The sequence below is a fragment of the Esox lucius genome, chromosome 13 (genome assembly GCF_011004845.1).
Source record: "Esox lucius isolate fEsoLuc1 chromosome 13, fEsoLuc1.pri, whole genome shotgun sequence".
NCBI classification, from domain to species: Eukaryota; Metazoa; Chordata; class Actinopteri; order Esociformes; family Esocidae; genus Esox; species Esox lucius.
Window position 1 is genome coordinate 3,930,238 of NC_047581.1, and position 18,328 is coordinate 3,948,565.

The 18,328-nt window shown below is 38.1% G+C and overlaps 1 protein-coding gene across 1 annotated transcript in view; it reads left to right on the forward strand.

The window, feature by feature from the left end:
- The first annotated feature begins 475 nt into the window (after positions 1-475).
- Positions 476-18,328, forward strand: part of LOC105030200 (far upstream element-binding protein 3) — a 45,562-nt gene continuing 27,709 nt past the window's right edge. Inside the window, exons 1-5 of the mRNA XM_010903910.5 lie at positions 476-604; positions 6,642-6,753; positions 16,327-16,360; positions 16,773-16,822; positions 16,916-16,987. Coding sequence (XP_010902212.1) covers positions 509-604; positions 6,642-6,753; positions 16,327-16,360; positions 16,773-16,822; positions 16,916-16,987 — 364 coding nt within the window. The 5' untranslated portion in view covers positions 476-508. The remainder of the gene's footprint in view (positions 605-6,641; positions 6,754-16,326; positions 16,361-16,772; positions 16,823-16,915; positions 16,988-18,328) is intronic.

Here is an 18,328-nt window from a genome sequence, read left to right on the forward strand (position 1 = left end):
GGTGTGCCAACACTTAATGAAGATAAACAAAAATGCTGTATTTCAAACTGGTGTGCAGGGGAGGGTCGGTTTTAATTCTGAAAGGTAAAGGGTACAATTTTGACATAACTAATTGCAATACCTTGGAAGCTTGACTGGAATTACCTTGACTGGAATTAAATGGGACTGACCCCAAACTTGGTGTAGGTATGACCTGCTGTATCTGGAACTCATCGGTTGAACATATCCTTATGATTAGGTTAAAAAAAGGCTTGTGAAACAGCTGCTCCAGACACACTTTTTTAGACTACTGTGTCCTGGTATATTGATATATACCTAATATCTCATGAAATCCAAAATGAAAATACAATGTCAGTTGTCCAGTAGGCCTACTGTGTCTTTTTTTTTGCACTGATTTGGCAGACTTCCACACGATGCATATACACTCAGTCCGAGCAAAGCGTTGGAAGCTTACCATGTGACTGAACGCGGAAGCGGATTGAACAGACAACAGCTGAGAAGTCTGGGGATGATGATGATGGCGGAGTTGGTGCAGGGACAGGCCGTGGCTCAGCCCGGAATGAAAGCTGACGGCTTCGCCGACGCTTTACATCGGGCTAGACAGGTAATAAGAGTAGAGGAACTCACAAAGAAATCGATTGAGGTTGAACTTGACCCTTTAAATGACGATGAAGCACTTTTATTTTAACTCGGCCACCTCTCCAGCTTGTGCTATGCGCTTTTGAAAAACACACTAGCCAGCTGGCTAACTAGCATGCTAAGCTAGTTGACAACCACAATAGTTTCGAGTTTGCAATGGATACTCGTGCTTGTTCATTTTGGGTGAAACAAGGCACGATTTGAAGCAGCGTTTTCATGTAGTTAATCGTGTTGTTGCCATGTAGTGTCCAAGTAAATGCATGTTAATCAATCTAGCTAACTAGCTAAATACGTTTTCCACACGTGTCCATATGCAACCTGTTGTTCAGGCACTTAAGTTTTGGGGTTGAACTGTGTGGCCTTGTTCTCAACCCCATAATAATCAGTGACAAGTAAGCAAAGGTTCCGAACCCATCCACATGTTTTTAAACAGGTAGTTATCCAGCGTTTCCCTGTTGTGACCAACATTGATCCAATTGCCACCTCCCTCCCCCATCGAGGCAGTGTCAAAGTTTGTAATTAGCTAGGTTTTATTATGTAACTAGCAAGCACTACCATTATACATGGTGGGGGTGTGTCTGGGTAGGGAAACCGATTTAAAGGAGTAGATAATAATAATAATAATAATAATAAAAATAATTTGTCAGTATTTTGTTGTTGTACGTCGTAAGAATAATTATATTCTGACATCAATTTTTTTCTACCGCTAGGCTAATATGACAGTTATTTGGGCTACGTAGAAGTTTAAGGTGAAGTTAGATATTACATTGCTTCATTTTTTTTTTTTTTATTCTGCTAGACAGATTGCTCACCAACTATATATTTGGACAGAATATGTATAGAGGTGGGAAGACAGGCTTTTAAAGGATTTAAAAATGTTACTCACATTGCGTATGGTTACATGCACAGTTGATCATGTGAGTAGTCAGATTGATAATTTGGATCTGAATTTTTATTCTTTACAAGAAGGATCACTAATCTTGTTGATCTGAACACATCTTAAATCAGATACTCTGCCCTCTATGGAAGGAGTTGAACACCTGTTTGGAAAATAAGACCACACTGTAAAAGCATGCTTAGTTCCTGATACTTTTTAACTGTTGCGGTGCAAGTTTGAATCCCCTGTGGGGGTAGTGATAATTAGTTTTCTTTGAAATTTTGACTTAAATTCATTTATTCATTGTAGAAATTTTGAAAACTGCAGTCATCACTTTCTTCACTAACACACTGCTTGGGCCTTATTATAATCATACAATACTTTAGCGACACAAGCTAGTGTATATTTGTCACTTTTAAATTCCCACCAAGTGAATTCAACCTATTTCCGTGACTTACAAGGTATTTGCTTACCATGCTGTAGACCCATGTTTTCTTCTCAGTTGCTGAGTTTTCAGAAAATGTAGTTTTCTTCATGGATATGTAAACCTAACCCCTTGTAATGGCTCACCTGCAATGCGAGGCTGGCTTGATGTGGCGTCGAGACAGATGCAAGTTGTAATCCAATGTAAATGTACACACATTGTGTATTGTAAATCTATATTGTTTTTTGCCCACTTTTTATCCCTTCCCCAATTTTGTCTTATCCAATTGTATTTAGGTCCTTGTTTTATTTCAACAACTTGTAATGGATTTTGGAAAGTTGAAAATCATGATAGGCCTTCCCCTTGGGCCTCTCAGCTTAGCCATTGTCTTTTTCACACTGCTCTTCCAGACAGGAAGTCACATAGACCTAGTTCAACATATCAGGGCAAATTCACTCACTGGACAATCTAAAATTGCGACAATTTCAATCGAATATTCGACAATAGTTGCATATGCAAAACACATTTATTTTATTTCTTATGGGATTCACATTCAGAATGTGCCATTCTTTTATGCCAATCAGAAAACAAAACATGGCAACAAAGAAAAAAAATGAACTGACTCCTGTTCAAAGGTCTGCATACCCTTAGTTCTTAACCCTGTGTATTGCCCCCTATACCATTAATGACACTCTTTTGTAAAAGGTGTCTATGAGGCCCCGAATTCTTGCAGGTGGGTTAGCTGCCCATTCATCTTGGTAAAATGCCTCCAGGTTATGCAATGTCTTTGGTCTTCTTGCATTAACAAAACATTTGAGATCATCCCTGAGTGGCTCGATGATATTAAGGTCAGGAGACTGTGATGGCCACTCCAGAACCCTCACCTTTTTCTGCTGTAACCACTGGAGGGTCAACTTAACCTTCTGCTTAGGGTCATTGTCGTGCTAGAAAGTCCAAGAGCGACCCATTGTGCAGCTTTTGGGCAGAAGAATGCAAATTGTCTGCCAGTATTTTCTGATAACATGGAATAATAGTATCAATTTTCACAAGATTCCCTGTGCCTTTAGAGCTGACACACCCACAAAACATCAGTGAGCCACCACCATGCTTCACAGTGGGGATGGTTTTCTGTTCACTATAGGCCCTGTTGTCCCCCTCTCCAAAACTCTGTTTTTGTCTCTTCACTCCAAATTACAGTGTGCCAGAACCTGTGAGGCGTGTCAAGGTGTTGTCGGGCATGTTGTAACCAGGCTTTTTTGTGGCATTGGCGCAGTAAAGTCTTCTTTCTGGCAACTCGACCATGCAGCTCATTTTTGTTCATGTATCGTCGTATTGTGCTCCTTGAAACAACAACACTGTCTTTTTCCAGAGCAGCCAGTATTTCTCCTGTGGTTACCTGTTGGTTTTTCTTTGTATTCCGAACAATTCTTCTTTCTTGGTCTACCTGACCTTGGCTTGGTATCAAGAGATCCCAGAATGTTCCACTTCTTAAGTGATTGAACAGTACTGACTGGCATTTGCAAGGCTTTGGATATCTTTTTATATCCTTTTCCATATTTATAAAGTTCCATTACCTTGTTATGCAGGTCTTTTGACAGTTCTGTTCTGCTCCCCATGGCTCAGTATCTAGCCTGCTCAGTGCATCCACATGAGAGCTAACAAACTCATTGACTGTTTATACGCACACACAAACTGCAATTGAAAAACTCACAGGTGTGGGAAATTCACCTTTTAATTGCCATTTTCGCCTTTGTGTGTCGCCTTGTGTGTCTGTAAGGCAAAACATTTAAGGGTATGTAAACTTTTGATCAGGGCCTTTTAGGTAATTTCTGATTTCATTATGATTTAAAAAGGAGCTAAAGAACTATGTGATAATAAATGGCTTCATATTATCACTATCCTTAAACAAAAGGATTTTGTTTTGCATAATCAGTCATATTTTCAAAATCATTGCCAAAATTTCACAATTTCTGCCAGCATATGCAATCTTATGAGCACAACTGTATGTAGGTGCATACATTTATAGTATTACATTTTTGCACATGGACGATTACCAATTTCTACATAGAAAACTAACCGGTTTTAGTGTTTCTGCTGTTTAAATTAATAGTCAGTAATCATATATACCTACTAATATCATAATGCAATGCGCAACTCAACAAGACAATCGTAACATAGGCAGAGGGTGGAACTACCTTAGGGAATTCTGTGTTTGATTCTGACATAACTTGGTTAATTGATTAAAGTACATTTAATATTCAGCTCCTATCCTTGCATCATTGAAACTATCCCAAAGCCATTGCTGGTTTGAACTCAAACATAACAGAATGTCCGGAGAATACATTTTCAGCATATTTCTTGCTCTGTGGGGTTCAGGAGCTAATGGGCTTGTCTATGTGCAAACCTTAAACGTTGCCTTAATGCAACAATTGTACCTGCAACATGGCAAACGTAAACCGAGTTAGAACATCATTTCAAAAACATATTTTTTTCCCCCGAGTATTTGTAATATTAGTTGATCCGTGTCCTAAAAAGAATCCAGGAAGAATGCAGATAACATTCGTGAAAACGTTGTGTTGTACTTTCTCTTGTACAATAATTGCCTAGGAAAAATGTCTAATGCAACTCAAAGTACTTTTTGGTTTCCGTTTTTCCCACAGTGTTTTCACTCTCAATAAATTATGATAATAACATTAAGATTTACAAACAACCAGATTAGGTGTTATATGTATATGACAATGCTTAAACCACATCAGGAGACAAGTTGAAGGGCCTGGGAAGAAATTGGAGAGCTTTTTATGTGTAATTACCTTTTAGTTTAAGTTTGTATGTATGACCCTGTTTCCAAAATAGTTCAGATGCTGCGTAAAATGTATAAACAGAATGCAATGATGTGTATATAATTTACTCATGAATTAAAAACAGACACAGTTCTGTAGTGGAACACTTCTGCTGCCACCTTCTCTGGGTCCATGGTCATTTTAGATGGACTGAGGAGAAGTGGAATACTGTCCTGTGGTCTGACATTCTTTTTGGCAATCACGGATGTCGCGTCCTCCAGACTGAAGAGGAGAGGGACCATCAGCCTTCTCTTCAGCGCACAGTTCAAAAGCCAGCAACCGTGATGGGGTGGGGGTTCATTAGTGTACATGGCATGGGTATAAAACGTCTGTTACCTACTCTAAAAACGACCACAAATAATGCAGTTCATCACTAAAACAGGTATGTGACTGGCAAAGGACATGGAATGCTGCTTAAAAGGCACACAAAATCCAAACTGTTTTATTTGCAGGGACCTAACAACTGTATACAGAAAATCAATATATGACGCTTCATATTAGAAGTGCAAATCTCAATTTAAATGTATATCATCATACATACAACATTATTTAAATTATGAAAGTGTGTAAATCACTAATGGGAAGTTTTTTTTATGTTAACCCTTTTTAAAATGCTGTTTCCTACTACAGAACATAAGGATTGTCTACTCTAATCTTTTCTGGAGCCTCCCTGCACCAGCAACAGAACAAGAGCTGCTGTTTCACATCAAAAGTTAGCCAAGGGAAATCCCTTTTCCAATCGGCGTTCTTAAAATGTGCACATTTTCCCTTTATTTCATTTGGCATTGGTCCTTTAGTTTCTTCCTTGTGGGCTTGTTTGGGGTTTTGGTCTAGCACTTGAAAATACCTTTTCATTTTCTCATCTAGCTACCTGGCTCGACTCACTGAGGAAACTGGGATTGTTCGCTAGGAATTGTGGGGTTTGGCGTTGGATGTATGGACTCTATTCAAAACATGATTTTTTTTAATCGCACATTAGACTGCAACCACCAAGATGAAAAGCGTTGCGCCATCAATTCACCTCACACAAATAAGCACACAAACCTTCACTTCACACAAACAAGCAGCTCTCTCATACACACGTAAAACTTTATCGCACAGGTGATGCTGCGGTAAATTAATTCATCGTACAGACCGATTTTCATAGCACCTGCAACATATGTTGCACTGTACAGTCCTGACCATTAATGTTGAACCAGGTTTTGGAGCAACATATTCTGCCATCTAGTTGATGTCTTTTTCAGGGAAGGCCTTGCTTATTTCAGCAAGCCAATGCCAAACCACACACTGCACGTATTACAACAGACTGGCTCTGTTGTAAAAGAACTGGCCTGGTGCTAAACTGTCCTGCTTGCAGTCCTGACCTGTCTCCCCTTGACAACATTTGGCACATTATGAAATGAAAAGCTTGACAAAGGAGACCCCGAACTGTTGGGTAACAGAAATCAAGCAAGAACGGGAATACATTTTACTTTCAAAACTACAGCATTTGATCCCCTCAGTTCCAAAACGAGTATTGTCAAAAGAAGAGGTGATGCAACACAGTGGTGAACATGCCTCTGGCCCAACTTTTTTGAAACGTGTTGCTGGCATCAAGTTAAAAATGGACATGTATTTTTCCCAAAACAATAAAACAACATTTTGATATGTTGTCTTTGTACTAATTTCAATTAAATATAGGGATATATGATTTGCACATTATTGCATTCTGTTTTTATTTGCTTTTTACGCGGCGTTAACTAATACAATTTCCATGACCGTAGGTTAGATCAGTACTTATTTACTATAACTTTATATATAATTTTTGTGTAGCCTATGTATACCTATTACTTTAAATGTAAATTTTCCCCTTACCTTTCAGATGGCAGTAAAAATGGGGAGTGATCAGATGTCCCACCTAAACAGTTCACCCCCTGGTGTGGACCCATCCATGTATGGCTACGGGGGCCAAAAGCGTCCGGTGGAAGACGGAGGTAAGCTGCTTACTATTTAGCATCTGAAATTAATCAGAATCATCAGAAGCAATTCCTGTTAAATGTGCCAATTTTATAAATGTGGTCCCTAATCTGTCTGGATCCAATGGCATTTCTTCAGTGGTACAGCTTTAATTTCTCTTCATCAATAATCCACTGCCCAATCCAACATTGATACTACTACTACAACACAAGGACAACCATTGCAAAACTTTTATAAATTTTCTTGTTAATACAAAGGATAAAAACATGAGTTGTCAAATGGAGCAGAAAGGAAATGTTTTCGATCCGGAGTACTTTTCAGTGGTGACTTAGCTTTACGGCGCTGACCTTGTTACGCATGCACCATCCTTGCTGTAACCATGCCAAAAAGTACAACTTGAATAGAAAATATCAGAGCCAGCACAGTAGGTGTATGGACTACAGAACGGCATGAAAATGAGTTCGAGTTGGACAGTTTTCCCGCACTGGACGCCCTACCCTGTGGTGAGGGACAGTCTTAAACAGCCAGCCTAGGAAAGTTAGTGAATTTGAGTGACATACCATTGTTTGCTGTGGTGGCACTATCCCGCTGGCTCCCCTAAGTCATTCTGTTTTGTGTGTTGGTTTTGTTGGCCTGTATGGCTGATCGAGGGAAGAGCCATACTGAGTCGAATGATTAAATACTGTTTAAAATGGGTCCAACAGGAGCATATCGGAGCCAGCAACACCCAACTGGATTACAGTCTGTTTATTTGTCTGTCAGAGTAAGGGAGAGGACAAAAAGACTTTGAAATCCACAACTGCTGATTTGCTTCAATGGAAACCCTCTATAAAGCACTTAGGCCTAAGCTGCCTCACTTGTGAGGCTGCTACTGTAAAAGTTCCCATCAGCTGGGGGTAGACAGTTTTTTTTTAGCTCCATCTACACACTCCCAAACAGGTTGTGGCACAAATATATGGATTAAAACTTTATGGTGCAGTGTGTTAATTAAAGGTCAGCATTGTGTTGGGCGATGTGGCCCAAAATGTACATCATGATATATTTAAGAATTTTCATCAATACAATATTACTGATGGTATTTTAATTTGTATATCTGTCTTTATGATCTTAAAATTAAATGTACTATACATTTATTTTTATATAGGCCTACTTATAGTAACTGCCCTTTATAAGATAATAAAAAAAAAATGAATAGAAAGAGGAATGCAAGGCCCCCAGTGCAGAACTGAGCATGAGGACGGATGCTTCACATGTCCTCCACTGGCTTTGTTGAGGGAATCGCACTTTCCTGGCTACACGCATAGCTCACCAAACGTACCCACTATATCTCCTTCAATGGTCATAGCTCTGATTCGGCTGCAGTCACACAGGGTTTTCCCCTGGCCTCTGTTCTTGGCCCCTTGATCATGTCTTATCCCCGTCACTTCAAAATTGACTTCCACTGCTGTGCCAACACTCACTCATGTTGAACTTCCAGTGACCAGTAGGGAGTGTGAGAGCGATGACACCAAATTTAACACACCTGTTCCCATTCACACTTAAGACCTTGTAACACTAACGAGTCACATGAAACCAGGGAGGGTAAATGGCTAATTGGGCCCAATTTGGACATTTTCACTTAGGGGTGTACTCACTTTTGTTGCCAGCGTTTTAGACGTTAATGGCTGTATGTTGAGTTATTTTGAGGGGACAGCAAATTTACACTGTTATACAAGCTGTACACTCATTAATTTACATTGTAGCCAAGTGTCATTTCTTCAGTGCTGTCACATGAAAAGATATAATCAAATATTTACAAAAATGTGAGGGGTGTACTCACTTTTGTGAGATACTGTACATTAATCTCCTCCCGTCTAGACTATTGCAACTCTTCTTTCTGGCATCAACTCTGCATCTCTCCATAAGTCTGAGTCCTTTTCTTTATGTTTGTCTGTGTATTGTCCAATCGCTCTCCTTGGATGTTGTTTGTATTGTATCTGATGTAAAGTGTCTTTGGGTCCTGGAAAAGCACTATATAAGTTTAATGTATTATTATTATTATTATAATATGTTATTTTCATTATTGCATTATTTCAAAAAAAGACTAAATGTTTATTGAATTATCGCCCAAACCTAGGTCAGCACATGCCGTGTGTAATTGATGGCTCTTTCTGATACTTGTTGAATATTTTCAGTTTAAAATCAGCCAATATTGCAAAGTTTGACTAGCAGTGTCATACACTGGAAGCACAACTTTATCAAGTAGTATATTTCTTTGTTAATATATGACGAAGTGACAAAGAATAATAACAGTTAAGAAACACGCTGTGTTAAATTCTTAATGTCTGTAGTTACAGTCAAGTGTGAAACTGCACCCCAGCAATGTTGTATTTTTTTGTGTATTTGGACAGGATATGTTATCTTCAGTAAACTAATTTAACAGGTATCTGGGGGACAATGATATGGAAGCATATACAGTGGGGAGAACAAGTATTCGATACACTGCAGACTTACATAGCATGTAGAGGTCTGTAATTCTTATCTTATCATACTCTTCAACTGTGAGTGACGGAATCAAAAAAAAATCCAGAAAATCACATTGTATGATTTTTAAGTAATTAATTAGCATTTTATTGCATGACAAAAGTATTTGATCACCTACCAACCAGTAAGAATTCCGGCTCTCACAGAAGCCCTCCTGTTCTCCACTCATTACCTGTATTAACTGCACCTGTTTGAACTCGTTAACTGTATAAAAGACACCTGTCCACACACTCAAACAGACTCCGAACTCTCCCCAATGGCTAAGACCAGAGAGCTGTGTAAGGACATCAGGGATAAAATTGTAGACCTGCCCAAGGCTGGGATGGGCTACAGAACAATAGGCAAGCAGCTTGGTGTGAAGGCAACAACAGTTGGCGCACTTATTAGATTAGAAGTTCAAGAGGACGGTCAGTCTCCCTCAGTCTGGGGCTCCATGCTCCTGCACCGTCTTTAGGGGAGGATGGATGGGGCCATGTATCGCAAGATCTTGGCCAACAACCTCCTTCCCTCAGTAAGAGCATTGAAGATGGGTTGTGGCTGGGTCTTCCAGCATGACAACAACCCGAAACACACAGCCAGGGAAACTAAGGAGTGGCTCCGTAAGAAGTGTCTCAAGGTCCTGGAGTGGCCTAGCCAGTCTCCAGACCTGAGCCCAATAGAAAATCTTTGAAGGGAGCTGAAAGTCCGTATTGCCCAGTGACAGCCCCGAAACCTGAAGGATCTGGAGAAGGTCTGTATGGAGGAGTGGGCCAAAATCCCTGCTGCAGTGTGTGCAAACCTTGTCAAGAACTACAGGAAACGTATGATCTCTGTAATTGCAAACAAAGGTTTCTGTACTAAATATTAAGTTCTGCTTTTCTGGTGTATCAAATGCTTATGTCATGCAATACAATGCTAATGAATTACTTAAAAATCATACAATGTGATTTTCTGGATTTTTGTTTTAGATTTCGACACTCACAGTTGAAGAGTACATATGATAAGAATTACAGACATCTACATGCTTTGTAAGTGAGAAAACCTGCAAAATCGGCAGGTTATCAAATACTTGTTCTCCCCACTGTAGTTAACTTAATTGAAATGTTAATGCAATCCCGCACTTTATTTTCATTTTCCACTTTTGCCTGCATTATTTCAGTCAATATGAAAATTAAAATGCAATCATGTGATTTGCATTTGAATTTTCATGTACTGGTTTGCACATTCACTGTCAATATTAAAATGTTAATGCATATCATTTTCAAAGTCATGCCCCGCTTTGTGGTTAACAAAATTATAATGTTAATTCAAATGTGAGAAGTGAGAAACAGCGCCATCCTTTGTAGTTTAATTTCCACGGTCTACCGCGGTTTTCTTAACTCAATGAAAATGCAATGCAATTGCGTTTTCATGTTCTACCACCCTGTAAGTCATTCTCTGAAGGCGAGACACTATTTAATGTGCCACCTGAAAATAGTAGGCTACAATCTAACTTAATGAAAATGCGTATGAATTACAGAATTTGTATGTTTTAAATGGTTAATGAAAAATACTAGAATGATTTTTTTTTTTAAGGTCTTATCATACAAAAAAATAAAAAAAAGAATACATTGAACAATTATTTCTAAAAACACAGACTATAGTATTTTCATTATTTTATTAGGCCCTACAAATGTAAAAAAATGTAATTATTAATTTTTCAAAATATTCAAAATATACTAATTCTAAATATACTTGCTCCCAGAGTTCAGATTATATAAAATGTTTACCCCCTGTAGCCTACATGAAAATATAGAAATGTAAACGGTAATGTGTAATACATTTGCTGAATTGATAATTGGTGATCAGTGTTGGGGAACATTACTAACATTAGTAACTAATTACAGTTACTAATTTCAGTTCCCATAAAGTAACTAGTTATGTTACTTAGTTACTTTCTGTAGAAAGTAAAGCGTTAAGTTACTTAGTTACTGTAAAATAAGTCCTTTGATTCTATATTCATGTGTTGGTCACTTATGCCCAAAAGGCAGATATTTAATGGGACGTTGTGTAATACATAGTCAGTTTCATTCAACTGCATATAGCACTAGCCTATCAATCATTAAACAGCAAGAGTGACCGATCCTATTATCTCAAGTAATTATATACCATAATGCCAAATAATATTTGCGTTTAGTTATTTGATCAAGAATCTCTTAAATCAATACATTATTTTGTATTGCAAGTGCCTCCACATTTTTAGGCCAGGCTTATTATACAGCCTATATGTGTAGACTTCAATACCAGATTGTTCACCACAATGGATCTATGAGGAATAAAAATAACAACTGTAGCATTCTCAACTTCTCAAAAAGAAAACCGCATTCTGAAATCTCTTTGCAATAGTGTGTATTATCCATTAATGTTTTATGACTTTATTCAGAGATGAATAATTACTATATCTGTATTTGAAATGATTCCGAAAAATCACGTTTAGAAACAGAACATGTATTTAGATGTAAATTTACTATATACTATAGCAAATGTTTCCCTGCTTATATAAACGATCACTATTAACGCCTCCCATATACCAATACCGTGTGGGCTACATAACGTATGCTTTTGTTAATCCCCCAAAAAATGAAAGCCCTATTACTTTTAAGTGCCCTCTTAATCGTTTGTTGTTAATATAGCTCTGAAGTGGCAGCTACATGTTCATTCAGATTAAACAATGATATAATAATGATATAATAAATCCAAAATAATGGAGGTTGTTTTGGGATCAACTTTGGTTGTCCAACAGAGGATGATTTCTGATCGAACTTTGGTTGTCCAACAGGCGAGTTCCCAACAGGCGAGTTGATCCCAGCAAAACACCGGCCACGGTGATTGGTTATAATGCAAGGGTAATAACGATGTAGTCAAAATAGTAAACTGCTTTCCAAGCCGGGATCGCAAAGCTCACCCAGGCTCAGCCTTCTGCTGCACAAATCGCTAGTTGATGCTACCTATCGTTTTGAAATGAATAGGAGCTGGGCGAGTGGCTTTGGTGTGTGTGTGTATGTATCATGTCCTTTATCTGGGAGAGCTGGTACTACCTTTTTTTGCATCCTATGTAGCGTCCATCTTTGCGTCCCACTTGCTATCAGAGAAATGTAATGCTATGTTAAGCTTCGTAGGTTGCACTGAGGGAAATTGAGAAACGCATTATTTATTTGAAAACATTAATTGTAAGGGATTACTTAAATTAAATATCCAACACTGTTGGTGATAGTTGGTATTTAGTTTCATGAATAATTATTTAGCATAACACATTTGAAGAATCTTAAACTTCAGTAAAATAAGCAGGGATAATTCAAAGGGAGAGAATAGGATGTGTATGCGATGTGTATGCTTTCTCTCCTAAGATAAACAGTAATGTGTAAAACATTTGTTGAATTGGTAGTTGGCTATTGGGATAGAATTTTTGGTATTATGTTTCTTAAAAATATATTTAGATTTACATTTGATGATTTAGCCAAATTAGGAGCTGAATCTCCTATTGCAAAACGGTAACGTGATACATATGTTGAATTTTCAAGTAGCCTATATCATTTGTATTATGTTTCAATAATGGTCTACTTAAATTGTTGAATGTTGTTGAATTGTTGTATTTCATTTGTAAGTTCATTCAAATTCAATCAAGACTTTATCAGTCATCTGGGAGTATCGCACATTCGTCCATTGAGGTCATGCATTCAGTTTTGGACATGGGTAACATTAGCGGCCTGCCTTGGTACCAACACTAAGTTCCATGTGATGTTGGCTGATTTAAGACGGAAAACTGGGTTAAAAAAAAACAAACCGGTAAATAGTCTCCATTTGTGAGTTTAGAATTCTGACCACAGAAGAATGTAATATATGCCTATTTTGGAAAGGTCATGGAAGGTGGAGGGTGTAGCTTTCAAAATGGCAGTTTTATTTTAATTACTATCTCAAACACCAATTCTCGTAGGCATTTGGCGGTCCTAGTGTTAAGATCTGGGCTTTGATTCTGCCATTCCTCCATTTCAACAGATCCATGTTGTTGTATCTTTTTTTGGATCATTGTCCTGTTCCCAAGATTCATTTTCTCTTCAGCTTGGGCATTTTTGACAGATGGCCTAACATTCTCCTGAAGACATCTCTAGGATAATATAGAATTCATGGTTGACTCAATGATGGCAAGTTGGCCTAGCCATGTGGCAGCATACCACCCCAAAACCATAATGCTACTGCCTCCATGGCTTTCTAACCCCTCCCAGACACATAGGCGTCAATCATCTTCAAATAGGTCTTTCTATCTTAGTATGATATTACCAAGCCAGAACATGTTTATATTCTTTATTGAAAGATGGACCATCCCAAGTTACAGTTCCATGGCTTGACATTGGCACCCACCCACCAAATGCGGATAGAATTTGGCTGTGGCGTGTAACGCGGTCACACTTACTAGCCGCTTTGGCGGGTGGCATTCTATATATCTATATACAGGGTTTTTCCTGAATTCAAAGCTCATAGGCATCAGCCTTCCCAAAATCTCGCACCGCCTCTGTGTGTTGGCATGGTAAAACATGATTTTACAAACATGATATTATAAAATACCAACGAAACACTGCAGCTAAAATGACAGTAGGACAAAACTTTTTCCATATTGAATGTTGCCAGGTGGAGTGTGTTTCCTACACAATTTGGCTATTTTTAATGAGCTTGGGCGAGTCGATTTGTTTTCTGGAGACAGCAGCAGAATACAGTTTATGGTCAATGAAATCTGGCAACCTTGCATACAGGACCACACAGGTCCAGATTACGCGGAGATAAGTAATGTCGTAAAAACAAGTGGTTCCTAGTTTTCTTTCACACCCAAGCATGTCAAAATATTCCATTAAAACGTAATAACGTCAAACTACATCTAATCTAAGCATTTTTTTAACTTTTCAGGTGACTTCTAGAAAAGTTACAGATTTGTTTTTAAAGAGAGATCGCGAGACAAATAAAGATGACCTGTGAAAAGACCATCAGATTAGGGTATGTACTATCACAAAAAAGCTTTAGGCTATATATGCAATATATAGAGTAAAAAAACTATTAACTTAAGTTACTAACAATATAAATATATGAACGTAAATACGCTGGATCAGTGTCTGCAGCAGAGCCTGGTACAGCTGAAGGAAGTTGAGGGAGATTAACGATGTGGTGTCAAGGCAAAGATGGGGGGGGGGAAATAACCTTTTTATATAAGTCTATAACAAAAATAGACAGCAATAATATTGACTGCGATTAATTATAAAGCTGATGGGTGATTTCATATTTATTTTTAAATGACATGTTAATAGTATTAGGTTATGTTAAGAATATATATATTGCTTGCATATTTTGGTTGATATTAGGTAGGACATTATAGAGTGCATTAGCTGCACAAGTGGACATGTACAACAGGGCAGATTTACCACTATAATAGTTTCAAGTGTGTAGCCACATTATATCAAGTATTTCACAGAGGGGTGTCCTGTAGAGTGTGGTACCACCTTTGCCTAATGGTGACTGAACTAGTGAACAATATAGGCTAAGATGTAGCACACCATAGTAAAACACCAACGTAATTCCCCAACAAAAAAGTTAATATCAAGCGCTGTACAGTATAATTATTTTTCAATCATTTGCATCTGTTTTGATGCGTCTGATTCTAATTTTAGCCATTTTAAAATAAGAATTAGGCACAATGGGGAAAGTAGGGTGGACTAACTCTGTCTTCAATAGGACATTACATTTCTGAATAATTGCAAATGGCTTCAAAGTGAATTTGGGTTAACGTTATCAATTAATGTGGTTGGAATTTCTCCTGTATCCATGTGTCTCAATATGAAGAGGGAAAAGACAACATTCCAGGGGGGTGTATTATATTTTCCCGTAGTAGAAGGTACAGTATTTTTGTGGTTGCTTGTGATGGGTAGTAATTTTAACCAATTTAAATTTGATTACCCTAGCTTTTTTATTTGGCTCACAAAACTCTGAGTTGATATTGAGTCTTATATAACAGAATAATATGATGTATTGGTGGTTCATGTAGACGTTAATGCTTTTACAAGACGGCCATAGCATAACCATTACTCTGTTTAGGCATTCTGGATGGGTCTTTGTACAAAGCCCTGTGTTGGTGTGGCCTTTACTCAGTTGGCCCTTTACTTGACAAACTATATTTCAGACGAGCCCACTCTGCTTCCCTTCTAGTTGTTTTCTCTGTGTCGTATTTTCTCTGTAAATGAGGAAAGAATAGCTGGACTCCGGCCTCATGCCGCGCTCTCGTCCCCTGCCACATTGGGCACTGGCTGGAGGAGGTCTGTCTAACATGCTATTAACTCGGCCTGCTCCCTACTCTGTGCTGGGAGGGGGTTAGCTCTTAGCTAGCCCGCTCAACTTTTATTCCTGCCGCGTTCTTGTCCCTTAACGTGATAGTGTACCGCACACACATGGACTAAGCTATGCCCATCAAGCTGTGTCTGATATAGAAAATATTGATCAATCCATCTCATTCCATCTTAAGCCTCTGTAGATGTATATTTCCTGCAATCAGGCTCTTTGGTATGGGTGCAGCCAGTATTGTTTTTTTTTTTGCTATTACGCTCTTTGCTATTGCGCTCCATGAAAAGGGGTTCTTCAAATAGAAACTGTGGGTGGAACCCCGATAAGTTATTTTATAACTTATCTCAACTCGAACAACCATTTATATTAATGCTTTCTCAATGAACATTTTGATTACCCTTTTGGGGTTGATTTGAGGGGGCACTTTTTTGTAATAATCTGAGGAAATGTTACCTGGAAATCTGTAAAATTCACTTATCGTCAATGTGAGAAGCCCCCTAAACGATCCCACAATAAATAATCTTTTGAAAGATATATATTTTTAGGGATTTATTGTATTGAAAAAGTAGTGAGAGCAAAAGGTTGGGTTTCAAACCATACTCAGTGGCTTAGACCACTCAACTGATCTAGGCCATTGAAGCATTTCTTTTCAAAGTGTAGGTCTTGTATTTTTATTTTTTTCTTAACAAAGGTTCCCTCTACTAATGTTTCATTTTCTTGCCTCACAGTGGGTAACCAGCTAGGAGCTATGGTACATCAAAGGTAAGCCTGTAGCCTGCGCCAATTTACCCCACTGTATTGACAGACTGTAAATACGTATTGATTGAGCTATCTGGGATGATTCCCCCTCCTCCACTTCATTTTAGCTCCCTATCCAACCCAAAGACACAGTACTGGATTCCCAGCGGGATAGCACTGAAGTACTTATACCAGATGATGATTTGTTTGCAAATAAAGAGAAGTCTGAAAGTGCAGTATAGTTTATATTTTCTAACACCGCATTGGCACAGCCATTGTAGATGTAAGCCTTTAGGCATACTATGTAATCATTGTATTGACATGAGCACTGACCTTTCTATGCTATTTCTGTCCGTGCTACCATCCACAAACAGATATGAAATGGTCTTTTTTGTGTTTTATGTTGTCTCTTTCAATCCACCATCTTGTAATACAGGGCTGTTATGACAGAAGACTTTAAAGTGCCTGACAGAATGGTTGGATTCAGTAAGTACATGTTATTCTGACCTTGGATTTAAATAATTTTGGAGGATGTCTTTATTTAGTCAGACACATTAATTGAACTGCTTTCTCCACCAGTCATTGGCAGAGGAGGGGAACAAATTACAAGAATCCAGTTGGAGTCTGGGTGCAAGATTCAAATTGCATCAGGTAAAAGCAGACTAGAATCTTCAATTTTGTTTAAAATAATAAATGAAAGATGTATACCCATTGATTCTTGAAGCACACATTATATATGATTTGTGATTCTTGATCTTAGACTGTGACCTGATTGAAATCCAAAATGCTTGTTCTTACTCAGTGTTTGTAAACAAAGTCAATAGTTCAATGGAAATTTCTCCTTTGCCACAGATTCAGTTGTGCCCTTGGATAATAATTTTATTTATGTGCAAGTATGAACAAAGTTAGCGGTAGAACTACGAGCCAATGCTAAGCAGTTCACAAATCTCTCCCAGTCATTGTGTAATTGCTAGTTTCTGATTGTGTTAATGCAACTTCCTTTAAACTAAACGAAGATGCATTCAAATACTGTCACTCTGATATCCAGAGAGTAGATGTAGATATCCAGTAGAGTAGATCCTAAACTATCAATTTAACTGTACAGGGTTCATATGGTCATGGAAATCCTGGAAAAGTCATGGAATTTGAAATGTGTGTTTTCCATGCCTGGAAAAGTTTTGGAAAAAATCTAAAATCATTAAAGTCATAGAAAAGTTAATTCAATTTCTTATTTAATTTTGTATCTTTAATATAAATATTCTAATAAAAAATGGACCTGAACATGTATCACTGCTTGTGCTTGAGCTTGTTACGTTACACTGAAGCTGAGTCCCTTGTGCACCTTGCCTCTGATAACTGCTGGAGTTAATCTTGTGGGCTGAATGCCTCATGTTTGTGTACTTGCTGAACCACAGTTTGTCTCAGGTGATCAACTCAAGCTTGTCATATGTTTTACCTCTCACATAGGTTGTACCTAACTCCGATTATAGCCCGCTAACAGAATGTAGCCATCGCACTATCTACAACTTGCTAAGAAGCAATGACGGAAAAATGCTCTTTCTGGCTACCCATGCCGGTGTAGATACTCGGTGTAGATAGGCAAAGGTCCAAACCGAGGGTGTTAGACATTTGAAATATGGGTGAGGCTGCATTATCAAGCCATATGAGAGGGAAAAAACGCATCAGGCATGTGGCAGCTGCGGTGATCCTCACCCTCATCACATGCATTGTAATACCTGTTACAGTACTTACATTTTGGGGCTGTTTTCCAGACAGGGATTAAGCCTAGTGCAAGACTAAAATCTGAATCTGAAAGAGTTTTATTGCCAAGAGAGTTTCGCAAAAAAACAAGGAATTTGTTCTGGCCCATTAGTGCAACAATTTATGCAAAATAAATAGAAAATAAAAAAAATGCAAAGAACAGTGGACTCCGCATAAAAACAGAGCATTAATAAATAGAAAAATATTTCAATGGAGATTCTTCATTTACAG